The sequence below is a fragment of the Cynocephalus volans genome, chromosome 4 (genome assembly GCF_027409185.1).
Source record: "Cynocephalus volans isolate mCynVol1 chromosome 4, mCynVol1.pri, whole genome shotgun sequence".
Lineage (NCBI taxonomy): Eukaryota > Metazoa > Chordata > Mammalia > Dermoptera > Cynocephalidae > Cynocephalus > Cynocephalus volans.
The window spans coordinates 67,951,892-67,967,018 of record NC_084463.1 but is presented as its reverse complement, the minus strand read 5'-3'; the positions used below and the strand labels follow the sequence as shown (position 1 = coordinate 67,967,018).

Genomic DNA, 15,127 nt, shown 5'->3' with positions numbered 1-15,127 from the left:
TTAAAGGAGATGAAAAGGAGGATGGGAAGGATAGTGGTTGGAGGCTAAATTTAGAAATTAAAATCGAAGGGCTAGCTCATACTCTGTTACCTGCCCTGATTCATCAGTTCAATCCAAGGCACCTACCTGAAAGCTGAATTACTTCAAGACAGGCCCTAGGCAAGCCCAATTTCAGAGGTCAGGAAAAGCATCTCCTTCCCACCCTCACCTCCCCCAAAAATATGTGAGATAATGCTTGTCAGCACTTACATTCAATTGCCTGAAATCCTTTTAACTGTAAGAAATACATTCCTATTCACAGAGATAAAAAGCCTTAAATTGTGTTTTCTTAAGAGGAATAACACAGGTGCGAATACATTTTAGTCCAAGTGTTAGTGATATTAGCTCCTCTCCTTTTTCAGCTATGAAAAGAGAGATAAAAAAGCAGAAAGGTGGAGTCTAAAAGGCAAAACAGGGAGTTGGACAGGGAAGCCACTGATGAGGAAAAAAGGAAGAAAAAGGAAGACAAGTAAAGAAAGGTAAAGGTGCCAAAATTGCTCCCAATGAGCTTTTTTTGTCTTCATCAGCATAAGTACAAATAAAGGCCGTGAGCAGAGGTACTTCAAGTCCTGGAAGTCAGCCAAAACATGCTAACAGGTCTATTTGGATCAAGTCGGACATCAAGACACCTTTCCATGCTGCAGTCAAATTCTCTGTTTTCTTTAGACTGTGTCTACAGTAAGCAGAACTAGGAAAAGAACATTTAGGCAATGAACAAAGACTCACCACCTGCCATGTCTGCACAGACAAAGAGAAGAGCAAGTTGAGACTACTAGTTAGGTAAAAGAGAACTCCATCCTACTAATGGATAAAAAAATGTTCTGCTGATTACAGGAACATAGTTTGGTTATCTCTTTTGATCACATTATAACAGTCCCACTCCAATTTGCCTTGAAGACATAATTTAGTTCATAAATGAGAAAGTTTCATCAGTTATTATTTGATTTCAAAACAGAGAGCATTCATAATTCTAAAAACTGATTTGAGTTTGATGACTGGTATTGTCATTAAAATATTAATAATAATTACAAAAATAAACATCAGAGAAAACTTGTCACATATGAGGAACTGTTCTAAGTATATTAATGAATCCAAACACCATACTTTGAAAGTTGAAAATTCAGTGAGAGTGATTAAGTTTTATTTTAGAATGTGTGGGAAAAGATTAATTTGACATTCTTTATCTCCATTAGGATAAACCGTTTGAAATCACTAATGGCCTCAAACTAAAAGCGATCTCATGAGTTTAAATAATATGCTTTTCCTAGTACTGCACTCTTGAGGATTAGTATGACAAAGTTGCAAAGCAATTCCCTTTGAAATGACAATTAACATAATCATCATGCACTTAAAACATATATGGCATTGTACTAGGTATTAAAATTATTTTTCCACTAAGTTTCCTTCCCTACTGTTTTGTGGGAAGAAAAATCACACTATACCCTAATAGCCAAAAATATGTTCTTGATCCTCATGGCAATGACTATTAGCCTTAAATGTGAAATGATTCCTGACAGCATTTTGAGAATTAACAGAATCTGAATTGTGTCTCCTCAAAAGTTCTTAAAATTTCACAAAGAAAAATCACTGCAGCACATACAGAACACTAACAAGTTAAATTAAAAATATACATTGCCTCTATTGTCAATGAGTCTAATTTAAAAAGTTAGATTACGTGAGAAAGTAAACTTAGGCTTTTGTATTTCCCAATTGCTTTTTATTTGGAGCTTTCTGCTTATAAATTACTTTCATTGAAAATATCTCATTTAATCATGACATTTAATCTTTGATTTATTTATTATTATCACACCATGTTTTATAAAAGAGATAAAGTTACTTATTAAAGGTTCTATGTGCTGGTGAGGTCTTGAATTCCTATCTTTTCACCTCAAGTTTTCTTACTTTATATCAGATCACAACACGTACAGAGACAGGATAGTAAAGAAAAACATGTAGTATGTGACTCTTGCTAAACCTGCACCTCTCACTGAACTGTGTTAAGCTTGCAATGATTTTGGTTAAACTCTACTAAGGATTCTAAAATCCTATTCAAAGCCTCTCAGTTGGTACCAATAAATCTTACCACATTAGTAAGGTAAGATTATGGGATTCAGTGTTGGAATGAGAGGGCAAAAACACACGAAGAAAAAGAAAAGAAATACCAACACAAAAGGGAATTTCATGTAAAAGAATTAAACACAAATAAAACATAGGATTGCTCCAAGGGACTCCCATGAGTCCCCAACTCACACCATGAGAACTAGCCACTATGCAATAAGGTTGACGTGGGTAGCAGAAAACTACATGCTCAAGCTATGTCTGAGTAATTACGCTTAATTTGCCACCAATAATGACCAAAATCCATTTTTACTTACCCAATAACTTGATGCTCATAATACTGCAATGTCCTCTTGAGAGTTTGCTGTATCGTCTGAGGCTACAGAATAATAATAATAATAATACATTATCAGCAAATCAAGTATCATTCCCATCCTGAGCATTGTAGGCAGATACATCGATTCTGATTTATCTCATGAGAATTTTCACTTTACAATATTAACCCATTTTGCATCCTGCCATGCATTTTCCCCACAGGAACTAATATGTGGTACTCAGCATTACCCAGAATTTCCCAATTTCAAGTATAATAGTATTTGCTAGCCATATTTTTTTTCAATTCTTTTATATCAGATATTAAGTTCAATAAAATACTCATTGGCTGTGCACAATAAACTTGGGCCTTGGGGGTAGTGAGGAGGGTGTACTGCGGAAACATGGGTCATGATTCTTCCTTTCCAGCATTTGTAATCTACATGAGGTAATGACCAGCTGAAATTAAATGGCACGTCTTAATATTTTCTTTTTGTTTTTTATTGAAACATAATTGATTGTACATATTTGTGGGGTACAAATTTGAAAATCAATACCTGTGTACAATGTGTGATGATCAAATCAGGATAATTAGCGTATTCACCATTACAAAATGTAATGTTTCAACAAGGCTTTCAAGCATGGTCTAGCAATTAGCAGTAAATTGAGTTAAAACAGTAAACTTTATAGTAAGAGGTACTTTTAAACTTAGATGATCTTTCATTTTTTTCTATTAGTTCCATATCTGAGGGGACTAATGGAGGATGAGAAGCAGGTGGTCCAGGGCCCCACGGTCGTCCCTTCAAGCAGGAATCAGACTGACTTCCCTAATGTCCCAAGGGATTTCCAGCAAGGGTTCTTTCTGGAGCCTCTTAGAGAGGCCACAGGTGTTTTGGGTAAAATATGAGGTCTGCAGCAAATACCTAAACAGCTCATTTACAACTGAATTTTATAATCCTCTCCTTGCCATGATGGCTCAAGACTGAGTTTCTTAATCCCAGATCAACCAATTATTCTTAGACTTATTTAGGCAGCAGAGACTGACCTTAGAGTTTCAGACTTATGGAGCCATGAATGGGACACAAAGATCCCAAAATGGAGATTTTATTAAGAAGTTATGATAAGAAGAACCAAATTCTCAGTGGCAAGAGAGCAAATTTTTTACATAATAAAAATCTGCAGTCAATCAGTCAGAAAAATCAACCAGAGGCTTATCAAAACATTGATCCATTAAAGCCAAGGACAAATTTTAGGAGAATATAATGAATGTAGCACAGAACCTTCAAGATGTGAGATAGCTCAGTAGCTTGATAATGTCGCGTGCTGCTTCTAATTAACCTCACAAACCTAGTTCCTCTACGAAGGTAATCTGCAGAAAAGGTCTAGCACAGAGCTGATACCTAAGAAGTAGTTAATAACTATCAGTTTCCAATCCCTAATCCTTCAAAGTGGCTGTCTTACAAATATATCATTTAAAGAAGACCCCAGATGTCTACGTCAAGTTTTACTAGAACCTACTCCAAGTTAATCTCTTTATAAAGGCATCCATGATAGTTGTAACAATCTCCTTATCTAATACTCTTCAAATCTTTAACATTCCTCCTTGGTTGGAAATGGTTATTTTATTTGTTTATTGGGCAGTGAACTTGGTGTCATAAGGCTGCACTCTAGCCTACTGAGCTAACTGGTCAGCCCTTGAAATGGTTAATGCTAGACGAAAGTGAGCTTAAATTAAATCAGAGGCATCTCCTCCACAATACCATGTAGGAGAATGCTTTCTCAGCACAAAACTAAGGCCTCAGACATATTCTTCACGTTAGCCGAGCCAATTCACAAATTAATTTTAGGAGGAATCAGTCTCCAAGTGTTCAAAGGAAAAGATAGAAAGCAACTTCCTTCAGCAGCTGTTTTTCATTTACGCCAGGTTAATGAGATAAACAGACCTCAAAGTGGCACAGATGCTTCTACTCATCAGGATAGAATCAAAGCAGGAAAATGGGATGCCCCTAGGAAAGAAAGATTATTTCTGAACCAAGAAGCAGTGGAGCAGTTTAGAAATGTAAAGAGAATGAAGCAAACACAGCAGTTCTAGTACACATGAAAAGCGCACTGTGACAACCCAACCCATGGCCTATCTAAACCAACTCATTATCTGTCACTGGCTCAGGACTCCTGGGATCTGGGCCTCTTACACTGGCTTGGCAGTTTCTAAGATAACTCTCTTTGGCAACATGCCCCCAAAGCAGTGAATAGCCACAGAGGGATTATCCTTCCAATAACCTCTGGTCACAAAACATGGAACAGAAAGCAAGAACTAGAGTACACAGGGTCAGTTAAGACCAGAATGACCTCATTTGTACAAAAGGACATTTTTTTCCTGTACTAGGAATTTCCCAGTCATTAAAAAGCACACATTTATGAAAAGAGTTAAGCCTTTTAAAGAGATGACTTTTCTAGTGTGAAGCAGTTACTTCCTCTCCCAACAGGAGTTAAATTTAGTTTCCAAACACATTAAAAGGGGGTTTTCTCCAAGCACAACCAACAAAACTTCAAGTTGTGTGTGTGTGTGTGTGTGTGTGTGTGTGTGTGTACAAGAACTTTTTTATAGAAGAATTATTTGTAGTAGAAGTAGAACCAACCCAACTATTCATAGACAGGAGAGTGAATTTTTAAATTATTGTATATTCACAAGATGAAATAGTATATAGCAGTGCCAATGAATAAATCACAACCACACACAAAACATGGTTGAATCTTAGAAATAAAAGGGAGTTTAGAAGTTGTGTACAGTATGATATCACTTTTATAAAATTCAAAGCCAAGCAATACTAAGTATGTGGTCAGATATACACAAGCACATTTAGTAAAATTATCAAAAGTAAGGCATGATAAATACAAAATTTAGAACAGTGGTTACATAGGAAGATTGGAAAGTTATTCCCAGGTGTTTATTATGGTTCAGTTATATATATATGTTATACATATTCTTATTTATGTACAAAACATTGCAAAATAGAATCATTTAAAAAGTTATATTTGTCGGGGGGGGAAGAAGATATAACAACCACAATTACTTGAAGTTGATACGACAAGCAAACAGAAAGGACACTGTTGGGGGGGAGGGGGCGAGGGAGAAGGGAGGGAGGTTTTGGTGATGGGGAGCAATAATCAACCACAATGTATATCAACAAAATAAAATTTAAAAAAAAAAAATAAATAAATTTTTTAAAAAAAAGTTATATTTGTTATTCAGGATAAAAGTTTTTGTTGTTGTTGTGTGTTTTTTTGTAGCCCTAACCCTAACCCTAGTTGATTGCACATATCTATGGGGTACAGAGAAGTTGAATATCAATACCTGTGTGCAATGTTTGATGTTCATATCAGGATAATTAGTATAATCAACATTATACAGTGTAATCATTTTTGGGGGCCCTCTACCAGTTCCTCCTTTACCCATTACCGTTATTCACCTCCAGTAACATCAGTTCTGTTCTTTTTTGCAAGTTCAAGATATTATTGTGATTGTTATATCTTTCTTTCTTTTTTTATTTATTTGTTTATTCTTTACCTCCCACTTACGAGTGAGGACATGCAGTATTTCTCTTTCTGTGTCTGGCTTATTTCACTTAACATGATTTTCTCTAAGTTCAGCCATGTGGCTGCAAATGACAAAATTTCATTCTTTTCTGTGGCAGAATAGTATTCAGGACAAAAGTTCTAAAAAGAATTTCAAATAAAAAGTTTAGCTAAATATTTAATAATTTTGAGGATAACTGATTTTTATTATACACTCCTGTTTCTTGCCAAAGCCAGTGGGCCTGAACCAAGCACAGGGGCTGACTCCAGAGTATCTCCTGATCTTCAGCTAGCTGAGGCTGACTTCCACACAGTCCTAACCTTTCAGAATGTCTTTCCACCATGGATTCACTCAAGTGTACCACAGAGTTTGCCTGATTGCCTCAACCCACAGCCTTATCAGTGAGAGGCCTCTTCCCATAATCTGTCTCTCTGACCTGAGTAAAAAACATAAAATGATGACCCACAAATGGGCCAAAGCCTTTCAGAGGGGTGACTTCTTCCTTGAGGGTGGTAGAGTAAGTGCCCATGCATGCCAGTGACCCAAGTCAATGCACATTAGTGGAAAAAGCTCAGGCTTTGAAGACATGCAGACTTTCCATCCTCTTCTTTAAGAATGCAGCTCCATAGCTGTCCCCTGTTTCAGAGTACCATCTAACCTTGTACAGGCCAAGATCCCATTCCTCTAATGTACAGCTTTTCTAACTCTCCAAGAGAAAGTTTAGAAAAATGATTTAGAAAAGAGGCTTTAAGTTTAAACTGGGTTCAAAATCAAGTTCTGTGACTCACTAGCTAGATGAACTTGAGCAATTTACTTAAGCTCTCTGAAATAAGATTCCTTATGTGTACACTTTCCATGGAAATCAAATAAAATAATTAAAGCAAAGTCTCTAGTGCATAGTAGGCAGTTACGGCTATGCTAAGCTGAAAAACGTCACTTCTACCCTCAAGCATCTCATCATCTAGTGAAGCAGCACAAGATGTAGGTTCGAAAACCCATCCCACAAGTGCAATGTTTCAAGACCTTCATCAACAACAACAAAAAACAACAGAGTTACCACTACTCCTGATAATATGTGGCTACCAATTCTAGTAGAGAGAAAAACAGGAGAGTGGCAGCTGGATTTAAAAATATTTCCAATGAAACAGTAAGATCAGTCCAAAGAGATGATGACAAAAGCAGACTTCTCAAAATTAACACTGAGGATAGTCGTAAGGCCAGACCTACGTGCAGAAAGGACATTGAAGCACCATAGCTAAGATCAAGACCCCAGGCATTATACTTTACAACTAATAAGAAGCAACCCATGAACTTCCTTCCTTGGACACAAAGAATGTACCACAGAAGAGCTGTGTGGCCTAATAATTTTATAGCCCTATGCTGGAGGATCTAAGAGACATGGGCAGAGAAGGGGACAAATTTACAGTTTCTATCATAAAAAGAAAATCAAAGAAGTCTGTGATTTTTCTCTGCTTCCCCCAAACTAAGAGATAGTGGCTTCCTATTATCCTGACTCAGCACAAAGAAGCAATGGATAGGAAGACAGCTGAGAAGAGAAAGCAGCCATCTGTGTCCTGCACAAGTATTTCTGTCACTCAAACAGAGGGTACCCAAAATCTTCCTTCATGTAGCAAGCAACAAGAAGCCACCTTCATCTCTACTCTCATTAACAGCTTCACTCGACTTGGCTAGCAGTGGCTGACCCCCACAGATTAGAGATGTTATGCTCATGAAAGGTCATGGGATCCAAATAGCCAGCCATGAAACAGTCCCAACAAACCCAGAGAAATGATCCCTGAGGAGTGGGAGGAAACAGTTCCCAGAAGCTGGCCCTGCAGGCTCAGACAGTCCTGCTGAGGCTCCCACACAGTCCCTGCTCTGGATATCCATGCCAGATGGTGCGGGGATCAGGCAGGAGGCAGAGAGTCAAGATGTGTGTGTGTGCGCGTGCACAGTGAGAAACGGCTGTCATTGCAAAAAAAAAATACATGTTCCAGAGAGGACGAAGTAGAGGCTCAGGGAGGTTGAGTAAGTACCACAAGATCACCAAAGTGAATATTGTGGTACTTACGAAGCCAAGAAGTGAATAAATCACTGCAAGCCAGGACTGTCTGCAAAGTGCGTCCCGTTTCCACTAGATGCCCTGAGAGTCCTTCCCATCTTTCACATTCTATGATTCTACATTCTTATTTGATACACATAGTACTTTATCAAGCAAAAAAAAAAAAAAAAAAACCCCACAGGTAATTCAAAAACAAATTTCTCATTTCTGCCAATAACACATACCCAAAAGATACAGATTTAACATAAATCATAGGTCTGTCTTTAAGGAAAAATCCATAAGCAGCCATATCATTTTACTTATTTAAATATGAAAAAAATAGCTATCAGTGTTAGAAACTAAATGATATGGGTTGAATGATACATTGCTTGAAGCATAAACAGAATTTTTCTTAATTTCAAAGTAATTCACTCTCATGTACATAAATCAGTATTCAGTCTTGTGCTGACTTGCACGTAAAAATACAATAGCTAGTGTGGTTATTGTACTTTATGCCAAGCACTGCTTTAAGCCCATTACATATATAACTCCTTCAATCTTCACATCAACATTATTATTTTCTTCAATTTATGGTGAGAAAATTGAGACACAGAAAGTTTAATTTGCCTATGTTGCACAGGTTTAAAGGGACAAAACCAGATTGAAGCCCAGGTAATCTGGCTCCAGAGTCCGGGCATGTACACTTCAACCTGTACTGCATTTGTAACAGCATGGACGAACCTAGAGAAACTTATGTTGAGTGAAATAAGCAAAGCACAGAGGGATAAATATTGCATGTGCTCATTCATATATGGGAGCTAAGAGAGAAAGAAGGAAGGAAAGAAAGACCACAGTAGTGCGTTCATTCATCTTACAGAGGGAGGGATCATTCCTAGGGCTACAAAGTGGAGTGGGGGGAAAGCAGGAGAGAGAGGGAGGTTGGGGGATAAGTGGGTGGGGGACACAGGGTACAAAAGTAATTTCCGGTAAGGGGCATGCTGCCAGTATGAATCTGGCCCTCACATCATGGGCACAAGGGGTGACAATTAGCTTTGTATCTCATAAATATTCGTAATAGAAAAAAAAACTATACTGCATATACTATTTAGTGTTTTGTCCTTGGTTGAACACTTTACAGTTCACATTTTTTAATACATATTATCCTAATTGATCCTTGGGCCAATCCAGTGAAATAGCCAGACTGGTGTTATTTATCATCTTTTGACTGAAAATGAGCCAAAGTTAGATGAGGTGATCTGCTCCACATCACATGGCTGATAAGTAAAGAACCCCTCTTTTATAAAAAAGAGCATATCTTCCCCCAGGAAAGTGTCTTCAGTAAGAAAAAAATGTGTTTAATGTTAACATAAAATTAAAGAATCACATGTATTCAAATTAATTGATTGCTTCTTGAGAACATACTTAACGTTCTTTGAATCAAACCTGTATCAACAAGGAAGACCGTAAGCAAATCGTAAAGTAAGTCTTATCTTAAGTACATTTCCACTTTCCCTTCCTTAGCTTTCTCTCATCCTCTGTCTCACCTCTTTCCCACCTTCAGGGCACCCAGTGTCTTTATGCTGCCTTCTGATGGGCCACATCCCTACCACCATAATCTAAAGTCCCACAACAGGCATCCAAAAATCATTCATTGCATATTTTCTTTCTCTCATCAAAATTTCAAATCCTCCCCCGATCTCAGATCATACTTAGTAGAAATCTCCCCTCCTTTCCCTCAAAAACTCAACCCTCAATCTTTTAAGGTTGCTGATGGCATGAATGAGCTTCTTTACAATATATAAGATGGTCCAAATCTCTAATGATGAAATATTGCTAAACAGGCTTCTCAGTAAAAGATAAATTGATGGGGCAAGGGACTCATCATCAACCTCCAAATCACTAAATGTAGATAACCATTTTCTCTACAATATAAGAGCATTTTGCTTATTAGGACACCCTATGCTAAATTACATAACTTAAAGTTATCAAAATTAAATGTTAGAAACCCTATCTTTATAGTTAGACCTGTAGACTGACATGATTAACAAGACTAATCAGAATAATAAGTCACTTCAAACAACCACTTTACTTCTGAAAGAGATGTAATTGTAGTAATCACCAATCTTGCTAAATATCCAGACATAATATACCCTTTCCCAGCCTCTGACTAAATTTACTACATATAAACCAAAAAAAAAATAAAAACTAAATAAACCTACAAATTAAATATAGAACTTTGAGTCAGGAACGCTGTATTTCAAGCCCAGCTGTGCTACTGACCTTTTTTTTATAAAATTAGCCAAAATCTCTTCACCTGGGAGTAAGAAATCTTGGTGAGGGGGAAAAAGTCTCCATTTTCCCATCTGAAAAACACTCATAAGAAGTTCATAGTTCTCAGGGCCATTTTCAAGTACAGCACAGCAAAGTCTAGCCTTGTAAATACAGAGTCAGAACATACTGGTGATTAGACCACCAACCTTTCAGGAAAGTTGGACTATCATTTCAGGTGACCTAAAACACTAACTTGCTAAACAAGACTGGTAATCCAGGCAATTAATTACAAAATGCAATAATGCTAAGTGTGCTAAAAGAAAAAAAAAAAAAGAAAACCTAGAGTTGCACTAAAATACAGAGTTCTTCTACCCATACTGTTTGAGCATCTGCACAATTTCACCCAATCTCTATTCTCCTTGTGAACACAGGTACTTGAGTGGCCTCAGGAGAGCTCAGGGTGAAAGCTGACATGATGGTTATTGACCAGAAAGGGAATTCAAAGTGATAATCTTTGTCTTATTAGAAGTATGTTCTAATTACAAAGCACGATGTTATTATCATTGTAATTATTGACTGTCACTGAATATACTTAACATATAATCAATATGATAATTAAGTTTTCCTATACAAAATATGTTTGCTTTCCAAGTATTTTCCCCTTTGTTACTTTGCTTTATTTTTTACTTTTGCTTTGTTTTTTGCTATCCGAAAACAACCATTGAATTTCAATTTGATACAAGACCTAATACCATCAATACTAATTTAAGCTGAAAACATACACTCCTTGAAGTAAAATAGATGCAAAGGGTTATTTATTTAGTCCTTCTCCCACCTCCATGCAGGAGCATATTTAAGTCACCCAAGAAGTTCTAATGTTTTCAAAGAGTTCCAGAGAAGAATAACACCACCTTCGGTTTGCATAACACTTCACAGTTTACAAATCACTTTCTTTCCTTTCCATCCCATTAGATATTCACAACAACCTCATGAGTCTCAGATTTAATTATCCACGTTTTACAGGTGAAAAAACTGAGAATCAAAGAGGCTACAGTGTTTTGCCTCAGCTACACAGCTGGAAAGAAGCACCTACAAGACAAAGACTTAGGTCTCCTGTGCTTTTTCACTCTCATAGCTGCGTCCTCCAGTGGTAACTTACTTCACTTCGGTGATTATTAGGAAACGTTTCCATTATCTAACTGAAATTCCTATTTACTTTTATTTGGTCTTTAATAAATATAAAAATAGAGCTGTCAAATTATTTTTTCCAAATTTGTAAATGTTGTTATTGTTATTTAAATAGTTCTGCTATGATCATTAACTTCTTAATAGGGAGATTTTAGGAGTAAGGATACATGTGCATCTTGGCCCATTTGGCTCATTCTGAATGAAAATACTATGAGACACAATGGTACTGCTTTTAAACACTTTCTTAGGAAAATGGATCATACAGTATCAAAAACCTTTGGGGGGACATGGCTTCAGTCTCGAACACCTAAACCAAACAGAACCTCACAGATGGCACAGGCCTGACTGGGTCTACAAAGTGAAATAAGGGTGAGCTTTCTGGGTTAAAAACATTGTAATAGCAGCCAACAATATGCCAAGTGCTGAGTGTCAAACACTGGGCCCGACAGGTTCCAAGTATCAAGTCATTTGATTGTAACGACCCTGTAAGAGAGGAAGAAGTATTACCCCAATTGTGTAAGTGTGAAAAACTAAAATCCAGAGAAGTGAAAAACCTTGCCCAAAGTCACTTAAGTGGTATGAGTCTAAGTCAGAATGTAATAATCTAGGTCTCACTGCCTCCAAAAACCAAGCTGTTAACCTGCTTCTCTAAACTGAAATACATTGTTCTATCTTCATCAATGCAAAGAAAATCATTATTGAAAGGGATTAATTTCTGGCTAGATTGGGTGATTTTGGATAGAGAGTTAATTTTTCTCAACCTCAATTTCTAATTTTATAAGATAGGGAAGTTCCTGCATAACTATTTCTCAGGGTTGCTGAAAGGTCAAAATGAAATAAAATTGTAAAGTATTATACAAATATGTGTTATATGATGAATCTATTCTATGCACAAATCTCCTGATGATGAAGTAGTCAAAAAATTGTTAAATTGAACTAAACTGACCATGTCTAACATCTAGGACTGTTGCCAGGCATGCCTCACAGCCCAAAGATGCCAATTAGTAAATGCTGCAAAGCTAATTAGTGCCTTTTCAACTCATGGGTAGCCTACTGGATAGCAAAAGAACTCATGCAAGGAAATAATTTCTAGCCTTTTAAGACATCTTTGCGGCCTCCATTTGAGCATTTCTGAAGAATTCTCTATTGTTTCCAGTATTTGGGAGCTACTGTGAGAAGTTTCCCAAAAAGAGTCTGGGAATAAGGGAAGTAATATTTCTGACTGACAGTTAAATTATAAAACTAACACATAAAACAAGGAGATATGTTGTCAACCCTAAATGCACTAACTTAAACAATAATTTGCAAATGGATGACAGAGAATTACCTCTAATCACTTGCCAGGGTTTAGTTCCAGGCAAAGTAGGCCAGTGAGTAATAGAAGCAACATCTCTAAAGGAGACCAACCCAGGGTGGGGAAGTTGGAGAGGGCAACCAACCATAATCTAAAAAAGAAAAAGAAGGGAGCAGAGTAGTTGATGAAGCATTATATCTAATGCTGTTTAGGAACATTTTTATTCTTTGTCACATTGAGAAAGATTATTCCTAAAGTAAGGAAACTCTTAGTTAACTAAAAAGTGAGTCTTACAAATGAACTTGGAGCATCAAGCCTCACTAGCAAGGCCTCCCCTACAAATAGAAAGCTGCTTAAACTGGATTAAAGAATTTGGCTCTGACTCTAAATGGATTAAAGCAAATATCTGATTATGACTTGACACCTCATGTAGCCTGAAAGGTAAGAAATAAGCTGATCTCAAACACTTTGAGTAATAAGACTCATTTCACAATTACCGCTCATTGTAAATAAGTAAATTGTCATTCAGATGCCAACCAAAGTACCATGGGCATTTTGTTTAGCCAGTCAGTGGATGAGAGTTTATTTCAGAACACTGACAAGAGCAAGTTCTTGGAGATTAAAAGTCTCAGATGCAGAAACATGCAGAAATCATCAATATGTTAACCAAAGTAGGTCCTGCCCAGCTCCACTGTTTCCATCTCTCCTGGAAGAAAAAACTCAACAAGAGTCAGAATATAATCAGATCTAGTGTGACTATAATCTGATGATCCAAACAGATATAAAACATGCTTACTAGGCAGATGTTGGCAGACAATAACTGCCATGCCATCAGTGTCTATGATGCACTAGATTCCTAAATTAGGGATACAGAATAATTACGCTTTTTCTGGGGAAAAACAAAAACAAAATAAAACATGCAGACAGAACATTAATACTGAATGACATAAGAAGTCTTTTTTAAATTTTATCTCTAAACTCTCTGAGCACATTTATCCTAGGTATCACTCTGTTATATAACTATGACGTTGCTTCCTCATTCCTTCTAACAAATTATTTAATTATGCCAAGACATGTGGATGTATTGCTATGCACAATTACATACAATGCATGTAGAGAACTATATACCCTTATGCATCTATCTCCATGATAATCATGACTTCCTACATATTCAGAAATCAAACTTCAAGTAATGTCATTGCTCTTCCCAGATTTTGCAGCATAATCTAAGCTGTTGGCAGTGATGATGACTTTTGTCACTGTTCTCATAGCTGCCTCACCCTTGGGAGCCTGGAGCATATAAGCATGACAGCGAACAGGCAAACTAGGTCAGCCTGGAGGCAGAGCCCTCATAAAGAAAGTGCTCTTTAGTATTTCTAACACAGGTCTATGTTGTGTGGACTCATCACACAGTCTGGAAGTAAACTAGTAAGAGGAGTAAGGTTCAAGAAAACCAAAAGGAAATTGCTACCAGTCACTCCTTAGCATATTACAAAGTAGGAGGTATATGGGAGGCAAGACAGGGAATCTACACTGAGCAATGTTGTATATTATATACTGAGGGTAGAACTATTCATGGCTGTGTTGAAAGACATGGCATGGTGGAAAGAGCTTAGGATCTAAAACAGGAGAACCAGGCAGTACAATGTAGGTGGTTACCAGCTTTCTGACTTTGGGCAAGTTGCTATCATATTCCTTTCTGAGTATCCGTTTCCTCACCCTTAAATTGGGCCTAATAATAATCCTTACTTACTTCATACATTTCCTGGGTGAATCAGACTGGGATAATGTGTGTTAAAAACATACTTTGTAAAGTCTAAATAGAGATAACTTACTGTTAGTGGCTTTTCTGTATGGAAAGTATAAGTCAACACATTCCCTCACAGTTCCGATTAGGTTAAATCAATGAGAAGAAAAAGAGATGTCACTGATGCCTTGTGTTTTTAGGTGTTAAAAAAAAAAGTATACTTGGTGAAAGCCCTGGCTTTTCAAAATTCCCCTCAAATCTACTTACACTTAAAAGTAATCAAAATAAACTTTATCAAAAAATGGTCATCATAATGTGATTTGTTATGGAGGACATTTTAGAAGACCTTCAGCAAAAGACATCAAAACCTGCTCACATTAGAACCAAATTTTTAACTATGTAGTATTTCTTACAATTTGTCTCATTACCTAACAGAAAATTAATAACTAGGAAAAGGAGAGGGTAAAGGATGTGAGTATAAGAAAGGGATATTGGGAACAGCTGCCTATAGATGAGAGGAAATGTTTCTGGCAAAGTATAATTTTTATTTTCAAATCCTGTCTAGAATACTACAATAGCTATAAAAATCTCACTTTGCCA

General features: G+C 36.8%; 1 protein-coding gene across 1 annotated transcript in view; it reads right to left on the bottom strand.

Annotated features, from left to right (window-relative positions):
• Nucleotides 1-15,127, bottom strand: part of GUCY1A2 (guanylate cyclase 1 soluble subunit alpha 2) — a 276,535-nt gene that overhangs the window by 245,515 nt on the left and 15,893 nt on the right. The window contains exon 2 of the mRNA XM_063094613.1: nucleotides 2,415-2,476. Within this exon, the coding sequence (XP_062950683.1) occupies nucleotides 2,415-2,476 (62 nt within the window). The remainder of the gene's footprint in view (nucleotides 1-2,414; nucleotides 2,477-15,127) is intronic.